At 43.8% G+C, this 21,565-nt stretch overlaps 1 protein-coding gene across 1 annotated transcript in view; it reads right to left on the bottom strand.

Annotated features, from left to right (window-relative positions):
• The window catches only part of LOC126528561 (uncharacterized), a 59,414-nt gene that overhangs the window by 16,473 nt on the left and 21,376 nt on the right, over positions 1–21,565 (bottom strand). Inside the window, exons 3-6 of the mRNA XM_072284540.1 lie at positions 17,999–18,257; positions 2,615–2,870; positions 991–1,045; positions 433–912 (exon numbers count right to left, since the gene is read on the bottom strand). Of these exons, the coding sequence (XP_072140641.1) occupies positions 433–912; positions 991–1,045; positions 2,615–2,870; positions 17,999–18,257 (1,050 nt within the window). The remainder of the gene's footprint in view (positions 1–432; positions 913–990; positions 1,046–2,614; positions 2,871–17,998; positions 18,258–21,565) is intronic.

Consider the following 21,565-nt stretch of genomic DNA (forward strand, 5'->3'; position numbering starts at 1 on the left):
AAACCACTAAATGCATCCATTATCAGTTTCAGACTGCCACTAGAGAGATCAGTGATTGTTGATGTGTGTGCATATGTATGTGTGTGCAGGGTTTGAAGAGTGGAGGCAAGAATTGTCAGTGAGATCATTTTCTGGCCGTCCACCTGAAAAATACTTAAAATTGGCCACTTGCAAAGACTAATTCGTTACACACTGTCTGCTTTTTTTCATAGGTTGGCAAAATACTGGTGGCAGTTGCGAGCGAACACCTTTTCAATATATGCAATCCCTCGCAATTCTACTCCTGCCTGCTCACACTAACCAGCATTCACTTACATACACTTATGCTCACCCGCACTTACACCCACATTCATACATCCACTCACACATAAGAGGGTGAGTACAAGTGAGTTCACTCATTGAGCGAGTGTGACAGCCGATAGCTTTTCTAGCCCTGACCATTAGACTGGTTGGGATGAGCCGCTGCCCTTGATTCCACAGCATCATCTGCACACCATGTGTGCATCTCCTCGTGTCTCTTCAACTGCATTTTGCGTGCGAACACCATAGGACAAAAACGACACTGAAACGGCTTCTCGCCCGTGTGCGTTCGCACGTGGCCTACAAGGCTTGTCTTTTGTGTGAAGGCCATGGAGCAGAGGTGGCACCGGAAAGGTCTCTCGCCAGTGTGGATGCGTAGGTGCGCGACCAGGTTGCCCTTCTGCATGAAGGCCTTGCCGCAGTAGTCACACTTATGTGGGCGCTCACCCGTGTGTATTCTTTGGTGATTTTGCATGCTTGTGTGGAAGGCTGTGGTGTAGCCGCACACGAGACACCGCCGTAGGCGCCTTCCCATGTGCGAGTCCAGAAGAGGTGGTCGGCCAGGGCGACGACGCACAGCGACAAAGTCTGCGCAAAGCAAATCGGAGCATTCTCAGCAAAAGAGAGCACAACATTGGAGGGAAAGGCGGGGAGGTTAGCCAGTATGAGCAGCAGCTTGCGACTCTACACTGGGGTGAGATGGTGGTGGCAATGAAACATAAGAGAATGAGGTTATGAAAAGAACCTGCACATAAACACAAGAAAATGCACAACACTTGCAGCCTTTCATGCAGTCCGCATGTGAGGAAAAACAGCGGCAATGCATTTAAAGCTCTCTGAGCTGATAAGACTGGACAAGCGTACCATAATTTTTGTTCATTCATAGGAAAAATCCAAAACCGCTTACTGTAATCAACATCTCATCTTTGCATGCTGCAGCAAGGGCAGCCACAAAGGATGTTTCTCAAGTTTATTCATGCAGCTCAATATGTCAAAAGCAACACATATGGAGCACAGCTTCCCAAGTCGAGGAGGGTTTTGGCTTGTTGCCCCAGAGCACTTGGCTTGACGTAGTAGTTCTGCGGAAACCCGCAGAACTACTACTACTCCTCTTCATTCAGCACTTGGCTGTGCATATAGACTGAGGCACTGATTTCCTAAACCTGTCCATGTCATGTTGAGTGTGCACTTGAATGACAAGATGCATGCTTGCTCCACAACCTACAGGGCATTAAAATTCAAGAATGACACCTCATCACTTTTCAAGTTATGGCTGCAGCAGAAATCCAAGCTTGAAACTTACTTGCTGATACTTGCCATGTAGGTAGCCCCCAAGTCAAAGCCATTACTCTGTCACAAGCTTGTGAATTTAGGGCAGAAAAACTAATAGGCTGTCTTGAATGCAAGTCCTTTACTTCCATATTGGAACTCACTATTTAACATCATGGCTGCTGGCAGCAGCAGCCACTATGTAAAATGTTGTGGTATATTAGTGCATGGCATGCTTGTACCTGCGTGATTGTATATGTATGCTTTTTGTTCATTAAATGGTTGTTAGTAGCACGAGTGTTTGTCTTATTTTTGCTTCCTTTGCCTGCTCCCACTTTGTTCAGATGATGAATCACCACACAGCAAAGCAGAACAACACATACGAACACTGAGGCCGCTCTTCACCACCATCTCATTAACAATGCCTTATCACAACCACTGATGGGATGTATTGCAGAATCATCAAATGTATTCTGTCAGTTGCAAGTGATTTCCAGGCAAGAACTACTTGTCTACTGCAGAGGTTTTCATGCATCTCACAGAGTATGTGTTTAGTGCAAGAATCTTTCACAATGTACTGAAAAAAAGAAGTATTGGTAGCAACCTTGGTTAAAAACTTCCAACGGCTTTATAATGATCCGAGTGTTTTATTACAAAATTGCATTTATCCAGTGTGAAAGGATGTCGTCAGAACGCAATGTCAGTTGAACTTACTGTAACACATTCATATTTCACAAAATTTTACAGCACAACTTTAACATTACTTCTAAATATATGCAGACAGGAATAAAGCAGCTTTCCACTGTGCTACTAGTAATTCAATATGGCTGCTACAAAGTTTTATGCAAGCTCCCTATGACTATACACGCCGATTTTTTCCAGGCCTTGGTAGTGCTGCTCAAAAATCTTTGTTTTGTTTTTTTTCTTAAGTATAAGCAAACATTGCCATTTTCTCCTGCAATGTCTCACAATGTCACAGCAAGTGAACACAGGCAAAGACATCATCAACCAATGTCACCAATGCGTGACAAGTCCTTCAAGGAGCAGTGGTCCCTTTCAAGTGCTTGGAGAGCTCGTGGTACTTCCGCCGCAACTTGCGTGCAAACGCCTTGGGACAAAAGCGGCACTGGAAAGGTCTTTCCCCCGTATGTGTCCGCACATGATCCACGAGATGCACCTTCTGCGTGAAGGCCAGGGGGCACAGGTGGCACTGAAATGGTCTCTCGCCAGTATGGATGCGGAGGTGAGTGGCCAGCTTGGTACGCACTGTGAAGGACTTGTTGCAGTAGCTGCAAACATACAACTCGTTGGCGCGGACATCTTCAGATAGGCACAGGTCACTGCCACCAGTTGCAAAGAGTGAGGATTGTGGACCAGCTTGTCTCGCAGACAAGTTGTCTACACGTGGATGAGCACTTTGCTGCCATCTGGCGGTGCCTGCAACACAGACAATTCAATGTAGTGATTACACTGCGTGGAAGGTTCAATAGCACAACTTCCATTTCTTACACCTGCCAGCTAACAGCTGCAAGTGCTGGCAACAGGAAATGTATAGAAGGTCTCCAGAGAGCACACAGTATTTATTCTCTCTGCCCAATAATTTGGAAGTGACTATTGATAGCTTAGAGACGAGGAAGCATGCAGGATTGATGCAAAGTGTGTGATGTCATCAAGCCTTCTATGCATCCCGACAGCATATAAGTACAACTCCCAGCAGCTTGGAGTGGGCACTTCCCAACGGATGCAAAATAATCTTGGCGGTCACTTGTGGTGCAGGATGTCATGGACATGCTGGGCCTGGGTGCCTGACCCTACCAAAAAGACCTGCAGTGGGGCCTATCAGACTAAGTAATGTTATTTCCTCCTTCTCTAAGCTATCACCACCGTGACTACTGTTATCCTTCCTAACACTTCTGTGCCCCAAACACTAGCATAACTACAGTTAAATGTTAGTATAACAAACACTGACATAAATAATTACAGGATACAACAAAGTAAACCTGAAATTTTCTCTCCACAATCTGCATGAAAGGGAAAATCGGCATCCATTCGACAACAGTACGAAGCTGTCAGCTAGATGCCTTTCCCCCTTTCATGGACCTTACTCCACCTTTGCCAACACCTTTGCCACCTTTGCCAACATTCGCATAGTGCAAACATATGCTTATACTGATGATCAGATACAATGAAGGCATCGTCGTGCTGGAAACGACTTAATTATAACAAGAAAAGAAGTGTTTCTACACACTGGACAGCAACACCTGTACACTTTCAAAACTTTATGCATCAGATCAGTACGCACGAAAAGAATTTGTTCTTTCACTGCTATCAATGCATATTATGGTTAAACATCAAAGAAAAATTAATGCTTTGCAAAAGGTATTGCTGATGAGAAGTTGTATACAGTGACGTGGAGGCAAGTTTCTCTTCACTCAAGCTTATCTGCTTCATTACTTTTCTTTACGAGATTCTCAAATACCGCACAGATGCCTGTGCAAATAAGCACATTTGCACACACTAAGTTTGGAGGCATGCAGGAAATGATAAAACTGCATCTGAGCAACAAATTTTAATGCGACAGTGTTAAGGGCGCCGTGTCACAAGAAATTCGATGTTGGCATCTTGCGTTGAACATCGTATGGCAAAATATCATTCCAAACCACAACCACGCAGGCCCAGAGACGTCAGTGAAATAATTGAATTCCTCAAAGATGCATCAGAAAAATCTTAAAGTACAACCTAAACACCATCTACAGACCTGATAGCATCGGATTGTAATTTGAATATACAGTTAAACCTCGACATAACAAAGTAGATAAAATCAGCAATTTGCTTCATTGTACCGAAATGTCGTTGTACTGAATGAAATTCGACCTTTTATGCAAATATATACCGTCGCCGATCTATCGTACACGTAAAGGTGCCGCAGAATTTTCCTCATTATCGGGCAATAAAAAAAAAAAGCAAGTTTGAGTAACTGTTCACTTTGATAAATTTGGAAGCCGGAAACGAATGATGCGGTTTCATGCCACGTCGACGATATCTTCACATAGGCGGCACGAATTAAGCGAAGCCAGCAACGCTTTCGCGTGCACTCAGCCCCCGCGGCTGACAGCGTCGTCCGCACTGGGACGACACTATTATGAAAAGCGCCGGCAGCGGGGAGCGAATGCTTCATCTGCCTCTCGCTTCAACGGGTCACCGAAATTCGAAATTACGCAACCTTCAAGACTAAACGCGCGGGACACGCTCGGCACGCCCACTCTTGGCACACGCGGCGGTTACCTCTAAAGCAGGGTATGCGGCTGCATGTACTATCAGCGGCGCTTCAGCTACGGTAGAGGCGCGCGCCAGAAATCGCGATGCGCGCCAACTCCCCCCTCCCCTCGCGCGTGATCGCGTTACCGCGAGCTCGCTCTTCTCCCCTCTTTCCCTCTACTCATGCGGAGAGGCGGCACTCGTGCGTGAAGCCACCATCTTTCCTTCTCACCCTCGCGCTTTCACTCGCACCTAAAGCGCAAAGGGCGCGATAGGATCTTATCGCCGTTGGACTTCACATGGAACATATTACGGTTTCATTTCGGCGGTCGCTCTTGTCGCGCCGCGCGCGATATGAGAGGTGCGTTTGAAAGCAGTTGCTAGTAATTCAATCATGTGACCATCTGCGTCCGCAGAAGTTTCTATTTATTGTCTTGGGATTCTTTTGCTGTGGAAGAGAAATTTCGTTACATTGAAATCGCATACACATTTGTTATATTGGGATTCTAATTACATGGTGTTCTATGGACAAAAGGTTATGAAATCTTAAATATTTTGTTATATTGAGAGTTTCGTTAAATTGAAGTTCGTTACATTGAGGATTAACTGTAGCAGAAAACATGATTCTGCTACGCTGAAACTCAAACATAAACCACTTTTCCAGCGTTGCAACCATTCATAGAGTATAGTGCCACGAGCTCGATTCCTTCTAACAACACCGTCCAGCTGGCACTCGCCTCTGTGCACTCGCAGCCCACGCAAGAGGCCACATTTATACCAGAAAGCTCGCCTTCATGCATAGAATTCGCCACCAGCATTTGCTGGCAAACATTACGGTTACATAAGCTGCAGTTGCTGGGGTTTGTGAGAAGCAGTCGGGGATTTTTTAATGCTATTGTGTTCCACTCTTGAAGGCGAAGCTTAAGCGTCCTCCAAATTTTCTCTGTAGCAGTACTCTGCAACATTCTTTGAAAACAGTAAATGAAGTCTGCTAGTTATTAGGTAGTGTGGCGATAAGAAGCTTCTGTTTAGATATTACATCTATGTCACATGACAGGGAACCACAAATCTTGCATGGAAGTTGCTCACCCTTTCTTCAGCTTTAAAAATCAGCTATCAATGCCTGTTGACAATGTGACAGTGTGGAATGTTAACATTTCCTATTGGCCACATTCTCAAAAAAATACAACGAACAAGAGGTGCAACACCAAGTACAATGGTGGAAGAAAAAAAAAAGATTGATTCACATAATGGGCCAAGTCCCCAATTTACTTTACTGACCGATTATGATGTGGCACAGAGGTAACAGATCCAAATGCGCATTTGGACTTCATAGACAAACTGCTGGCAGTAGGATTCAGTTCCACTCACTTATATTCAGTGAGCGCAATGGGCAGAACATTGCATCCATCATGTGAATCTACCTTAAGCAACTTAAACATGGACAAATTCACATCAAAACATAAGTGAGAGAACATGGCAAGTTGATTTCACGAAATCAGCAGTGGCCACAGGAAAGTGAATAATTCACTGAGCCATGGAAGACAGGACAAATAAGCAGAAGCAAGGACACAGTCCCGCTGGCCCCTTGGCCTCTTTGTCTCAAGTCACAATGTTGTGTGTTGTCCCCTCTGGTTTTCGAGCCTGTTTATCAGGCTGTACAGTGAATTATGCCTTGCCCAACAGGTCTAAATATCCCCTTCAAGGAAAGAGAAAGAAGGCATCCAACATAGAAAAGTGCTATAATTATGGTGCATGTCCTACACTGAGAGAATTTCATAGCTTTCAGTGACAGCGGCCAACATAGGAGTAGCATGGTGAAGTAGGGGAGTGCGATCATCACATATGAAGCTGAAGGACAACACGAGCACTCCTGTTGTCCTTTCCTGCAGCTTCGTATGTGTTGATTGCAATCCCCTTCTTCGTCATGGAACCTTACCAACTCGCCCAAATATCTATCTCGCTATAGGAGCAGCGCGTCGGTGGTGGTGAAATAATTTGCTGCTTAGTGTTTCAACCTGACTGCTCTTCTTCGTAGTACTAAATATTGTTTGATACGATTCTATTGGACTACAAACCTCAAAATTACAGGTCGGTAGATCTGTGGTGGGCTGGAATATGGCAATTCGGTGCGTATTAAGATTCTCCGTGCCCCAGTTGCAAACATATTCAAAAACATTTTTTTCACTAACACAAGCAACCTCAAAGATCAGGCTAGAGTGCAAATTTCAGCACTTTGGCAGAAATTTGCAATTGGATCATAGGAAGAACTGCAATGCAATGTAGGATCTTAAGTTATCTCTGCAAATGTTTGCTTTGCTTCTTTTATTTAGTCTTTCTTCCGCTGGCTTGTGGAATGGTTACGGTATCTGGAAAAAAAAAAATGAGAGCGTGAAACATGGAGATTTCAACCGAGGAGAACTGCAATGAAAATGTGCAGTGCTTGCGACATTGGGTTTTATAATGTACTCTATGCATTAACCTCCCAACTACCAAACCTGCCATGACAGCTCAGAGGCTACGGTGCTCTGCTACTATCATGTACTGCCAGGACTGAATTTTTATAGTTGCCACAGCCACACTCTGAAAGGGTGACATAAATATGCTCGTGTAGTTAGACTTAGGTGCACATTGAAAGAATCCCAAATGGTCAAAATTAAACTGGTTTCTTTATTACCCTACTGTTGCTTTGTCATGTTAAACCACCAGGATAATTCACTCATAATTAAATCCATAGCCCTTTCAAAAAAAATTCATATGCCGTGTTCCTACTAGCAAAACATACCATAGACATGCTTTGTCTTTCCTATTCGCCGAAATATTGAACTGATTCTGTAAAAGAGGTTTTTGCTCAACAATCGTGCAAGTCTCGAATACCAGTCTACAAGCATGTGACAAGAAAATAAACGCATAACAAGACCGTCCAAGCGGGAAAGAACGGTGAAGCCTAGATCAACTGCACTTCCTGAAATTAGTTGAGCGAGTTTGTATCCTGTGAGCAAAGCAAAACAACCTGCTGCCTGAACTAGTCGAGCACTCGTCTTTCTTCATACTGTTGTGTTCCCAAATAGCATGCTAGCTCGGCAGTTTAAGGGTTAAGCTTTCAAGAGGTGCAGTTCTGTAGCCCTTCCAAAGAATACTATGGAAAAGTTAGTTGCTCTTGCTTTCTGCAAATGTTACAGTTGCTAAATCATATAGAGCTTGCTTGTGTGTGTGTTAGTGGCATACGCATGAGGCGAATGTAGTCTGCACAATTTGAAGCAGCATCAGAGGCAAATGTTGCGCTACGCAAACTGAAATAATGCTTGCTGCACTAGCTCTTATTGGTGTTTGAACAATTTCAAGGATTTACACTATAGTGAGAGAGGCCAGATAATTCACACTTACAAAGAGTGAAATAGAAAGGAAAGGGCACGGTAAAAACGCATTGATGCGCTCCATTCGTACCCCATGTATCACGCCGTTTCGTTTTATTCAAGGAATTTGGAATTTTCTGACACCGCCCAAGGTAAGCTACAGAAGCAAGCGCTGCAGCAGCTATGCCTTTTGGGCCAAACTTTTAAATAGTCTTCACTAAACAAAGCGCATATATAGTCACATCATATTGCCAATCGCCATTATGCCATGGACACATCCTGTGTGCACAGCCGGTGACTGCGTTCGATTTGCGTGAAAGACAGCGCAAGTGCATAACCTAACACAAGTTTGTGGAATGCAGCCGTCGCAAACAAAACGAGTTTCTATGCGGTGAACTGTAGTGTTGCGTACTTCAGTGCGATGCACTTCACTTCTTCTCTAGAAAGAACGGCTACCGACAGTGCGCGTGACTAACGCTTTAGACAGGGCAAATTGATTTACAAGGAGTCACAGTCGATTAGCATTGACCGCAATATATCAAGTGCAGTCAACTTTTGCTATACTATTCAGATAAGTTGTTCAAAAGCTGCTCATCATAATTGCTCGAACAAGCTTCAATGGCATCGGTTGTCGCCGTCGGCCGAGAGCAGTGTGGAGTGGAGTAGAACGTTGTCGTCAATTCACCATCAGCGCCAGCGCAGAAACAGTTTTTCTTTTTTAACGTTCGAGCGCACAACAAATATCCAAGGCTGCATCCCCCACTGTAGCTACGCGCCACGAACACTCGGGAAAACAACGAAGTTTCGTTGTAAACAGTCAACATCTGTCAAACGATAGAACCGATAGAACTCGTTCTCGCTGCTGCTTATCACAATGGGGCTTTCCTGGTGTGAAAAATGATTTGAATTTTTTTTTAAATTAGCGGACGCATTACATAAAAATAACGTTATGAGGACAAACGACAGAAACAGATCATTCTTTTAGCTACTGCAGAGTCTCACGAAAACGAAATTACATTGAAAATCTCCGCATAATGATCGGAACGAGACGTTCATTTGAGGGATCGCCAGCCGTTTGTGCGCAGGCGCGAGCAAGAGCAAGCGCGAGAGAGAAAATCTAGGGGATTTCGCTTCTTAAATTTATAACTCTGCCTAGGCACACGGTGTAAGAAGTATACAGAGAGAGTATTCGTACACCGTGCTAGGCACTACGGGGGAGGTTTCTTAGTGCGTGTTGTATTCGTTTGTTCCCGGACATACCGGCATTGCCGAGCGCGGCCGAGTTTGTTTACGCTCAGCCGCTGGCTGCCCGCGCGGTGAGGCAGCTGGCGCGGACGCCCCTTTTTGGTGATCGCTGTGTCTGAAGGGGCAATGTTCTGACTGGTGTTGTATAAGCAGCGGGTCGCTTTTTTCGTCGCGACGATAGATTGGATTTTTTACAAGCACTACTCCAGGAGGGCACATGTAACCGGCAAACGGAGGCCTCAGGAGAGCATAAAGCAGGCGGCGCAGGATCTTCAGGGCACCCAAAGGGTAGCGGGGGGATCAAAGCTGGAAGCAGGGCGGCCCGTGGGTTGAGGCCGCGGAGGCCGAATCGTGCCAGGATGTGTTTGCATAAAAAATTGGCTGTCCGCTATCGCGGACAGCTGATCTTACACACACACCTGGCACGTGCAGGCCTCGGCAAGCCAACACCCACAGTATAGTCCGGGTTCTAGCTTTGGTGTCCTGGAGGCGCCGCCAATAATGCGAAATAATGAAACGTTGTTACAATTAGAAAAAAAAAAAACACGATTGAATAAATATAATTATGACCAGCCGCCAACTTGTGACGCTAAGTTCAGCACTACCGCACCCTGCATCTTCTGCAATACCAGTCAAATCTTTGCCTCTGAAGGTACGTCGGACATACTTTCTCGCGCTGGCGCTGAGTCAGTCATCGTCACCGGCAGCCTTTCAGCGTTAAGGTGCTCGATTTGCCTTACAGATTTTCAATATATGCGGCCCGGGCTCTACTACGGTTGCTACTGCTCCCACACAAACATCTGTGATGTTATTAACAAGGTACTTCACTGTAAGGCGTGAGAAAGCTATGATCCGCCACGACTGACTTAGCACGAGTGCCACAGGTGCGAGACAGTCTGTCCGACACAGCGGTCGTCAAATCGGGCGTCAGTGCCCGCTGCTTCACCTATTTTACCACGCCAGCAGCCAGCGTCCGAGCGTAAACAAACTCGACTTCATTCTGCAATGCCTAGGCAGAGTCATTATTCAAGGAGCTAAAGCCCCCAGAGTTTCTCTCTCGTGCATGTGCACAAACGGCTGGCGATCCCTCAAATGAACGTCTCGTGGAGAGACACTATGAACCCGATGGCCGCTTGTTGTGGTCAAAACGAAAGAAACAAGGAGTACGCAAGACGAATGGTGGTAACGTGGAAAATACACTTCAGCTTTATTAGCTCTAGACATTTACAATTTTGCATCGCACGCGTACCTCCAATGCCCCCCGATGTCGCGTGGGATTAGCTGGGTGGGCGTCTGAGCACGTTTTGCTGGTCCCAATAAAAGTTTATTCACTCACCAAATTGCACTCACTCACTTGTTCACATGCTGCCGTGGGAGCCCTCTCCCTCAGTCGCCTTCCAAGCCAGCGCTCGCGCAGTGCAGGAGACAACACATACAACGAATCGGTATATATATGTATATATATGAACGAGAAGAAAGGGGGTTAACCGAGGGGCCCGATTTTTATTAGTCATATCATAACAAGCCAACAAACACTGACACCAAGGACAACATAGGGGAAACTGCTTGTGCGTAATAAATGAAGTAAGGAAACGATAAATTAATGGAAGTGAAAGTAGTGGATGAAAAAACAACTTGCTGCAGGTGGGGAACCACCTGCAGCACCTGCGGCAAGTTGCTTTTTCATCCACTACTTTCATTTCCATTAATTTATCGTTTTACTTCATTTATTATGCACAAGCAATTTCCCCTATGTTGTCCTTGGTGTCAGTTTTTGTTGGCTTCTTAATTATGATATGACTACATATATGTATATATATATATATATATATATATATATATATATATATATATATATATATATATATATATATATATATATACAGGGTCTTGAATATTTGGCTGCGCGTGTTCAAAGAAAGATTTTGCACTCACCGCTGTTGTTCTTGCTCAAATTTTGGAGAACGATCACATTTTGTTGTCTGTTTCGTTTAGTATAACACTTGGCACGATTAGTCGCCTCTTTTTTAAGACAAAAATGAGAAACTGTTTTCGCCTATGAGAAAAATGGCATCTGAAAAGCCGGCCCTGGCACGGACTTGTGGCACAGATACACGCAGCCAAATATTCAGAACCCTGTATACACATATACATGGTGTCCCAACTATAGTGCACCAAGATTTTAAAATATGCAAATGCCACGTAGCTGGACGGAACCAAGGCAATGTTTGCCATCGCTTGGAGATACTCAGATTATTTTTTGTGTTCCGTCTAATTAAGCGATTAGTAATTGCTAATTAGTAATAAGCAATTAGTGATTAATTAAGTAATTATTCTTACTTAATCAACTTCCGAAATATTATAATTAGATGAAAAGAGTCAATGAGAAAATTTTGGAGCAACATGAAAAAGTTCCGATACAGGTTTCTGTTCCTCAAAACATGATACATATAAAAGTGTTTTTTCCTAGCTTGAGAGAAGCCTGCGAATACACGCAAAATTGCTGCGCGACTGGCCACTCCAGGCGTTTTTCCTTTTCTTCAACTGCAAAGCTTTTTATAGAAGAATACCGTATGGGTTTCCTTTGAAGACACATGCTACACTTGGTTTAATGACAATTTTCTCCATTTGTTGATAGAAGTTGGGAGGAAACTAACGTAAAAGTAATTGACTACTAACTTTTGTATGGCAGTGATTTGTCACTGTGATCAATTACATTTTTGAATAATGTAATTGTAATCGGTTACTTTTTTCCTTTTTGTAATGTGTACAAGTCTGGCTGGTACACCCCCATATAGCAGCGTAGCAGACAGCCGAGTAAGGTGGACCAGCAAGGAATATGGCATCAGAATGTTCTGCTCCCATTTAAGCACACCATGTGTGTCGTGATGTTGCCATGACACACACACTTCCGGCGAAACAAAAGCAAAACTGCTTCATGGAAAAGCTATTACAGTGAATTATTTTGGCCACATTGAGGTTTGCCAGTATTTTTTCTAGGGTGTTGAGGTCGAGGACCTTGATTAAAAGCTAAAAATGAAAAATAAAGGATGTTATATCAATGCTCGATCCTTTAAGCATTCCGTGAATTAAGGCTAATGTTACCACGACTTTATGATAAGTTTCATACTAAAAGTAATTTGTGCAAGTGTTTCTGTAGAAAGAGTGCAACGTAACTGGCACAACCAACACAACCCATCTTCCTTGTTTTGTTAACAGATTTTTATTCCTTATTTGTTCAAGTGTTCCGCAACAGGAAAAGGCTTCTGCATTTGTGGGGAATAGCTTCCATCACAGCTCAGCAATCGGACCACTTTGTACATTCTTGGGATAACGATGCAAAAAGCAGTAGTGAAAATGATAGCCTGTCATGAAGCGTTGTTAGCGCTGATGTTTAATTAAGAACCGCCACACTCATGAATTTCTACAGGTCTTGAAGTGAGATTCTGATGAGCGGCAAAAAGGCAGCAGTTACTAAGCAAAAGCTCAAAAAACAAACATGGTCAGTAGAATAGGATCTTCCGCATTGCCAGAGGCTCCACAGCCATTCCAGTATGTCCAGAATAAGGGTGTGGCAGTTTGAAAGTTTACTTAACATAATTAATGTATACAATTGCAAAGTACACACTTTTGGGACCCAACGAATTTGTTGAAGGGTCCCTACAAGGGAGCAATTTGCCCTATCTGCCATGTGAGGAAATTGCCGATACACCCCTCCCACTCTATTGTAGTAATTTAGGCCTGGGTTTTGCAATAACAAAAAAACTATGTAGGGGCAACATAAGCCCCAGCCCCTGCTCCCCCTATTCAAGATACACTTCTGGAGCCTCTACAATACAGTTCAATGTGGTAGTGCAGTGTTAATGGCTGAACATGCAAACAGAACGGCTTTTAGAATTTTTGTTTGTTGTGCTCATGTTTCCAATGAAGCTTCCTGGCCTACTACGCTAAGGTTTGGTGTCACTATGTTTGTTTCTTACCTGCAGTGGACAGATGGAGCGGACGCATTACGATGAATGAGACGAAAGGCATATAACTGGAGGGAGAAAACTGGCAAGGAAGCATGCTGCATCGTAATGAAGATAGGCGAATTGGCTTGTATATTGGCCTTACAGACATGTAAGTGAGCAGCTCCGTTCTCAGTGGAATGATGCTATGAAACAACGAATGGTCCCAAAATATCTTTGCTGCAACAAATACTGATTTTCAAGAGCATAATATTGTAAATGATTATGGTAATAATATGTTGAAAAACAACTGCTGCAACACTCAAAGTGAGCTTTGCCTCCAATCTCAGGGGGCTACACATGGGGTCGTGAATCAAGTTCGGACTACTTTGCCTCAGTAAAACCAGACAGTGCTTCAATCCCAATGTTAGGATAGGCAGTGTGCTGGATGGATAACAGCAACTAGTGCATCCAGTTTATACATCACAGAATACTCGCCCTTTCCTTCCATATAACATAGAGTGTGTGAATAGTATCCTAGTAAAAATGGAACTAAGGCACATCCTTATCGAGGAAGATGAAGAAGCATGGTGTTGGTCATCAAAGCATGCTGGAAACAAAATGTCAGGCCACTAATTCATACAGAAAAAAGGTAAATGAAGAACAACATGTGTTGGTTCTTGAAGCAAACCATAGTGCAACTTGTTGCGACAGGGAAGAGACCAGTGAAGAACAGAGAGCTTTGGGTATTGAAATAAATCATAAAGCTAGTCATTCACACAGGGAAGATATGAGAGAACAAAATGTGCCTGTTCTTGGAGTAAAATGTCGAGTGACTTGTACTCAAATGCTGTACTTAGGCAATCCTACACATGAGCGAATCAGTACTTTTCAAAGCAGTTGACTGAAGACGACTTCAGGGTATGTGTAAACACATAGACAAGCATATGCATCACACACGCGTAAAACGTCATCATCATTATCATCTTCTTCTATGTCCAGTGCAGGACGAAGGCCTCTCCATGCGATATCCAATTACCCCCGTCCTGCGCTAACCGATTCCAACTAGCACCCGCAAATTTCCTAATTTTGTCGCACCACCTAGTCTTCCGTCATCCTCTACTGCGCTTCCCTTCTCTTGGTACCCATTCTGTCACCCTAATGGTCCAACGGTTATCTAATCTGCACATTACATGACCTGCCCAGCGCCATTTCTTTCTCTTAATATACCTGTTTGCTCTCTGATCCAAACCACTCTCTTTCTGTCTTTAAAGTTATGCCTAGCATTCTTCGTTCCATCGCCCTTTGCGCGGTCCTTAACTTGTTCTCAAGCTTCTTTGTCAGTCTTCAAGTCTCTGCCCCATATGTCAGCACAGGTAAAATGCACTGATTGTATGCCTTCCTTTTCAATGAAAAGGGTAAGTTTCCAGTCAGGAGTTCATGATGTCTGCTGTATCCGATCCAATCCATTTTTATTCTTCTGTGAATTTCCTTCCCATGGTCAGAGTTTCCTGTGGTTAGTTGACCTAGGTAAACGTACTCCTTCACAGACTCTAGAGGCTGACTTGCGATCCTGAACTCTTGTTCCCTTGCCCGGTTGTTCATTGTTATCTTTGTCTTCTACATATTAATCTTCAGCCCCACTCTTACACTCTCCCTGTTAAGGTCCTAAATCATTTGGTATAACTCATCTGCAGTGTTGCTGAGTAGAACAATGTCATCGGCAAACCGAAGTTTGCTGAGGTATTTGCCATCGTTCCTTACTCCTAAACCTTCCCAGTTTAATAGCTTGAATACTTTTTCCAAGCACGCAGTGAATAGCATTGGAGAGATTGTGCCTCCTTGTCTGACCCCTTTCTTTATAGGTATCTTCCTACTTTTCTTGTGTAGAATTAAGGTGGCCGTCGAATCTCCGTAGATATTTTCCAGGGTATTTACGTAAGTGTTCTGTACTCCTTGATTATGCAATGCCTCTATGACTGCTGGTAGCTCTACTGAATAAAATGCTTTTTCGTAATCTATGAAAGGAATATAGAGAGGCTCATTGTACTCTGTGGATTTCTTGATAACCTGATTAACGACATGGATGTGATCCATTGTAGAGTATCCATTCCTGAAGCCAGCTTGTTCCCTTGGTTGACTAAAGTCCAGGGTTGCCCTTATTCTACTAGACATTATTTTGGTAAATATTTTACATAATACTGGGAGTAAGCTAATGGGCCTATAATTTTTCAGTTCCTTAACGTCTCCCTTTTTGTGTATTAGTATAATACTAATATCGATAGACACTTTGTATAGAGAGCCACCAGTTTTTCTAGCATTATGTCAACTCCAACTTTGATTAAATCGACTGTTATTACATCTTCTCCTGCCACTTTTCCCATTTCATGTCTTGCAAGGCCCTTCTGACCTCATCTCTAGTTATAGGAGGAGTTTCTGTATCCTGTTCATTATTGTTTCAAATGGAGTACTCCTGACTCTTCTGGGTACTGTACAAGTGAGTATAGAATTCTTCCGCTGCTTTTATTATACCTTCGAGATTGCTGATGATATTACCCAGCTTATCTTTCAGTGCATACATCTTGGTTTGTCCTATGCCGAATTTGCTTCTCACTGATTTCAGGCTGTGTCCATTTTTTACGGCTTCTTCAGTCTTTCTCACATTATAATTTTGACTACCACTTATTTTCGCCTTGTTGATCAGTTTTGACAGAATTCTATCTTATCTCTTGAGTTGGACACTTTCATTCTTTGTCGTTTCTTTAATAGGTCCTTTTTACTTGGGAGAGCTTGTCTACTGGTTGCCTTGGTGCCTTGCCTCCCACTTCAACTGCTGCTTCTGAAGCCAGCCTCATTACAGTTTCATTCATTACCTCTATGTCATCATCATCATCTCTCTGTTCTAAGGCTGCATATTTGTTTGCAAGTAACAGCCTAAATTTGTCTGCATTTACCCTTACTGCCTCTAGGTTGACCTGTTTCTTCTTGACCAATTTTACTCTTTCTCTGTTCAAATTGAGGCGAATCCTAGCCCTCCCTAACCTATGATCACTTCACTTTACCTATCATTTCTACATCCTGCATTATGCTGGGATCGGCAGAAAGTATGAAATCAATTTCCTTTCTTGTTTCACCATTAGGGCTTTTCCAGGTCCACTTCTTCGTGCTACGTTTCTTGAAAAAGGTGTTCATTATTCTGCAGCTTATTCCTTTCTGTGAATTCTACCAGCATCTCTTCTCTACCGTTTCTAGAATCGACGCCGTAGTTGCTGATTGCCTGTTCACTCGCCTGCTTTTCCACCACTTTTGCATTGAAGTCGCCCATTACTACTGTATACAGAGTTTGCACTTTTCTCATCGCTAATTCAACATCTTCATAAAACCGATCTACCTCCTCATCATCGTGACTTGATGTTGGAGTGTAGGCTTGTACTACCTTTAATCTATATCTCTTATTAGCTGTGATTACGACTACTGCTACCCTCTCATTAATGCTGTAGAATTTGTCAATGTTGCCCGCTATGTCCTTATGAATTAGGAATCCTATCCCGTATAGCTCCTTATCAGGAAGACCTCTGTAGCAGAAGACATGGCCCTTATTTAGCAACGTATAAGCCTCACCAGTTCTTCTAATCTCACTAAGGCCGATAATATCCCAAACAACGTCTGATAATTCCTCAAAGAGTCCTGCTAAGCTAGCCTCACTCGACACAGTTTGGCTGCTAAACCTTGACAGGGTCAGTTTCCATTAGCGGCCTGTCCGGGCCCAAAGATTCTTAGTACCCTCTGCTGCGTTACAGGTCTGACCACCGCCTTGGTCAGGTGCTCCGCAGCTGTTAGGGACTGAGAGCCATTGCTTAATTGTAAATATCAGCAGGGAGGTTGTGGCTGAATACTGCACCAGGAAGGCCAATTCCTGTTCTGGTGAGGGAGTCTTTGTTCGAGCTTAGTGGGCCTTCCTAATTTGGTTGTACCTGTATTAGTATAGCCCCAGTCACTCTCGGCATTGTTTGCCAGTGTCAGGCGTCACTCCAAGCCTGCAGATGTAGTGCGCTGGAGATGTCAAATTCAAATACACCATAGTTATAAAAAAAAAAAAAAAAAAAAAACCGGGAGGGGGGGGGGAGGATAATCTCGCAGGCGGCCAGGCTACCTCGTCGCCAAAAAGTAGGGCCCAGAGGGCCCTACATGCGTAAGAGATCCGCTGATTTGTCTGCCCTTTGCGGGTTTGCAGTCTCAATTCTCCGTGGTCCTAATCCCTCGTTTCCCGACACATCCCTAGCTGCATACATAAACACAGACATAAGCATAGGATTCAATATTTAATTATAAACTGAAAGTAGCTTTGTGTACACTTTGCACTTCTCCAGGTGTCATGCCATGCGTCTTTCCATCATTATTCTAGTGACTCAGTAGCACCATTCACAACCACATATTCAGACAAATAGCCCCAACCTTGGCCCTCCAAGATCAGCACTTGATGCGGCAGAATCAGCAGCAAACATCACGTGTCTCCTCCTTTATACACCATCAGGCAAAAGTGTCCTGCTTTTGTGTGTTTTCAAGTGGCACATAAGGTCCTTCTTTTGCACAAAATCCATGGGACAGAGGTGGCAGCAGAATGGTCTCTCGCCAGTATGGAGGCGCACATGTACGACTAGGTGGCTCCTCTGTGTGAAGGCTTTGCCACAATAGTTGCACTTGTGTGGGCGCTCACCTGTGTGTATTCTTAGGTGATTTTTCATGGTAGTGTGGAAAGGTGTGGTGTACCCACACACGAGACACCGCCGCAGACGCCTTCCCACGTGCGAATCCTGACGAGGTGGTCGGCCAGGGCGGCGACGCACAGCGATCAAGTCTGCACAAGTCAAATTGGAGCATTCTCAGCAAAAGAGAGCGGAACATTGGAGGGAAAGCCAGGGAGGTTAGCCAGTATGAGCTGCAGCTTGCCACTCTACACTGCGGCGAGATGGTGGTGGCAATGAAACATAAGAGACGATGTTATGAAAAGAACTTGCACATAAATATCAGTAAGTGCACAACTCTTACAGCCTTTCATGCAGTCCACATGTGAGGGAAAAACAGCTGTGATGCAATTAAAGCCCTCTGAGCTGATAATAGTCTGGACAAGCATACCAGAATTCTTCTCATTCACGGGGGAAATCCTAAGCCGCTTAGTATAATCAACATCTCATCTTTGCATGTTGTAGCAAGGGCAGCCACAGAGGATGTTTCCCAAGTTTATTCTTGCAGCCGAAGATGTCAAAAGCAACACATATGGAACACAGCTTCCCAATTCAATGAGAGTATTGGCTTGCTGCCCCAGGGTACTTGGCTGTGAATACAGAATGAGGCACTAATTTCCTTAACCTGTCCATGGTATGTTGAGTGTGTGCCTGAATGACGAGATGCATGCCTGCTCCACAACCTACAGGGCATTCGAATGCAAGAACACCTCATAACTTTTCAAGTAACGACTGCAGCAGACATCCAAGCTTGAAACTTACTTGCCGATACTTGCCATCTAGCCTCCAAGTCAAAGCCATTACCCTGTCAAAAGCTTGCGATTTTAGGGCAGAAAGACTAATAGGCTGTCTTGAATGCAAGTCCTTTACTTCCATATTGGAAGTCACTATTTAACATCATACTACACCAGTGTTGCATCACTAATCTCAATGGCTGCTGGCAGCAACAGCCACTACGTAAAATGTTGTGGTATATTGGTGCTTGGCATGCTTGTACCTGCGTGATTGTATATGTATGCTTTTTGTTCATTAAATGGTTGTTAGTAGCACGAGTGTTTGTCTTATTTTTGCTTCCTTTGCCTGCTCCCACTTTGTTCAGATGATGAATCACCACACAGCAAAGCAGAACAACACATACGAACACTGAGGCCGCTCTTCACCACCATCTCATTAACAATGCCTTATCACAACCACTGATGGGATGTATTGCAGAATCATCAAATGTATTCTGTCAGTTGCAAGTGATTTCCAGGCAAGAACTACTTCTCTACTGCAGAGCTTTTCATGCATCTCACAGAGCGTGTGTTTAGTGCAAGGATCTTTGATGATGTACTGAAAAAAAAGTATTGGTAGCAACCTTGGATAAGCAAACTGCAACTGCTTTATAATAATCTGAGTGCTTTATTACACAATTGCATTGATCCAGTGTGAAAGGACGTCGTCAGAATGCAATGTCAGTTTAACTTACTGTCACACATTCATATTTCAAAAAATCTTACAGCACAGCTTTAACATTACTTCTATATATATGCAGACTGGAATAAAGCAGATTTCCACTGTGCTATTAGTAATTCAATATGGCTGCAACAAAGTTTTATGCAAGCTCCCTATGACTATCCATGTCGATTCTTCCCAGGCCTTGGTAGTGCTGCTCAAAAATCTTTTTTTTTTCTTATGTAAAACATTGCCATTTTCTCCCGCAACGTCTCACAATGTCACAGCAAGCGAACACAGGCAAAGACATTGTCAACCAATGTCACCAATGCGTGACAAGCCCTTCAAGGAGCAGTGGTCCCTCTCCAGTGCTCAAAGATCTCGTGGTGTTTCCGCCGCAACTTGCGTGCGAACGCCTTGGGACAAAAGCGGCACTGGAAAGGTCTCTCCCCCGTATGTGTCCGCACATGATACACAAGATGCGCCTTCTGCGTGAAGGCCAGGGGGCACAGGTGGCAATGGAATGGTCTCTCGCCAGTATGGATGCGGAGGTGAGTGGTCAGCTTGGTACGCACTGTGAAGGACTTGTGGCAGTAGCTGCAAACATACAACTTGTTGATGTGGACATTTTCAGAGAGGCACAGGTCACTGCTACCAGTTGCAGGTAGTGAGGATTCCGGACCTGCTTGTCTGGCAGACAAGTCTACATGCTGATGAGCACTTTGCTGCCATCTGGTGGTGCCTGCAACACAGACAATTCAATGTAGTAACTGCACTCTGTTGGAGGTCCAAAAGCACAACTTGCATTTTTTGCATCTGCCAGCTAACAGCGACTGAAAGTACGGGTAACAGGAAAGGTATATACGATTTGCAGAGAGCACACAGTATGCTCTAGGCTCAATAATTTGGAAGTAACTAGTGATGGCTTAAAGATAAGGAAGCATGCAGGATTGATGCAAAGTGTGTGATCTCATCAAGCCTTCTATGAATCCCTACAGCATATAACTACAACTCCCAGCAGCTTGGAGTGGAACGCTTCCCTAACAGATGCAAAATAATCATGGCGGTCACTTGTGGTGCAGGATGTCATGGATGTGCTGGACCTGGGTGCCTGAACCTACCAAAAAGACCTGTAGTGGGGCCTATCAAACTAAGTAATGTTATTTCCTCCTCCTCTTTGCTATCACCACCCTGACTACTGCTATCCTTCCAAACACTTCAGTGCCCAAAACACTAGCATAATTACAGTTAAATGTTGATATAACAAACACCAACATAAATAATTATAGGATACAACAAAGTAAACTTGAAATTTTTCTCTCCGAAATCTGCATGAAACTGAAAATTGGCATCTATTCGACAATAGCATGAAGCTGTCAGGCAGATGCCTTTGTCCCCTTTCATGAACCTTACGCCACCTTGCGGGCTACAACATTTGCCAACATTCGCATACAGCAAACATATGCTTATAATAATGATCAGATACAATAAAGGTACTTCCGTGCTGGATGCGACTTCATTACAAGGAAAAAGTTTCTATACACTAGACAGCAACATCTGTACATTTTCAAAACTTTATACATCACATCAGTACACATGACAAGAATTTCTTCTTTCACTGCTATCCATGGATATTACAGTCAAATATTAAAGCAAGAATTATTGCTTTGCAAAGGGCGTTGCACATGAGCTGTTGTAAACAGTGATGTAGAGGCAAGTTTCTCTTCGCTCAAAGTTACTGCTTTATTAGTTTTCCTTCAGATATTCTCAAAAACCACACATACGCCTGCGCAAGTAAGCACATATGCACACACCAAGTTTGGAGGCATGCAGGAAATGATACCTCTGCATCTGAGCAATAAATTTTAACGCGAAAGCGTTAAGCACAGCTTAACGCTTTTGTCCGATGAAAGACGCCGCTTGGCGAAAGATCATTCCCAACTACAACCACGCAGGCCCTCTGCATGGCTTAGAGGCATTACTGAAATAAATGAATTCCTCGAAGTAATAT

Source organism: Dermacentor andersoni, chromosome 9 (genome assembly GCF_023375885.2).
Source record: "Dermacentor andersoni chromosome 9, qqDerAnde1_hic_scaffold, whole genome shotgun sequence".
NCBI classification, from domain to species: Eukaryota; Metazoa; Arthropoda; class Arachnida; order Ixodida; family Ixodidae; genus Dermacentor; species Dermacentor andersoni.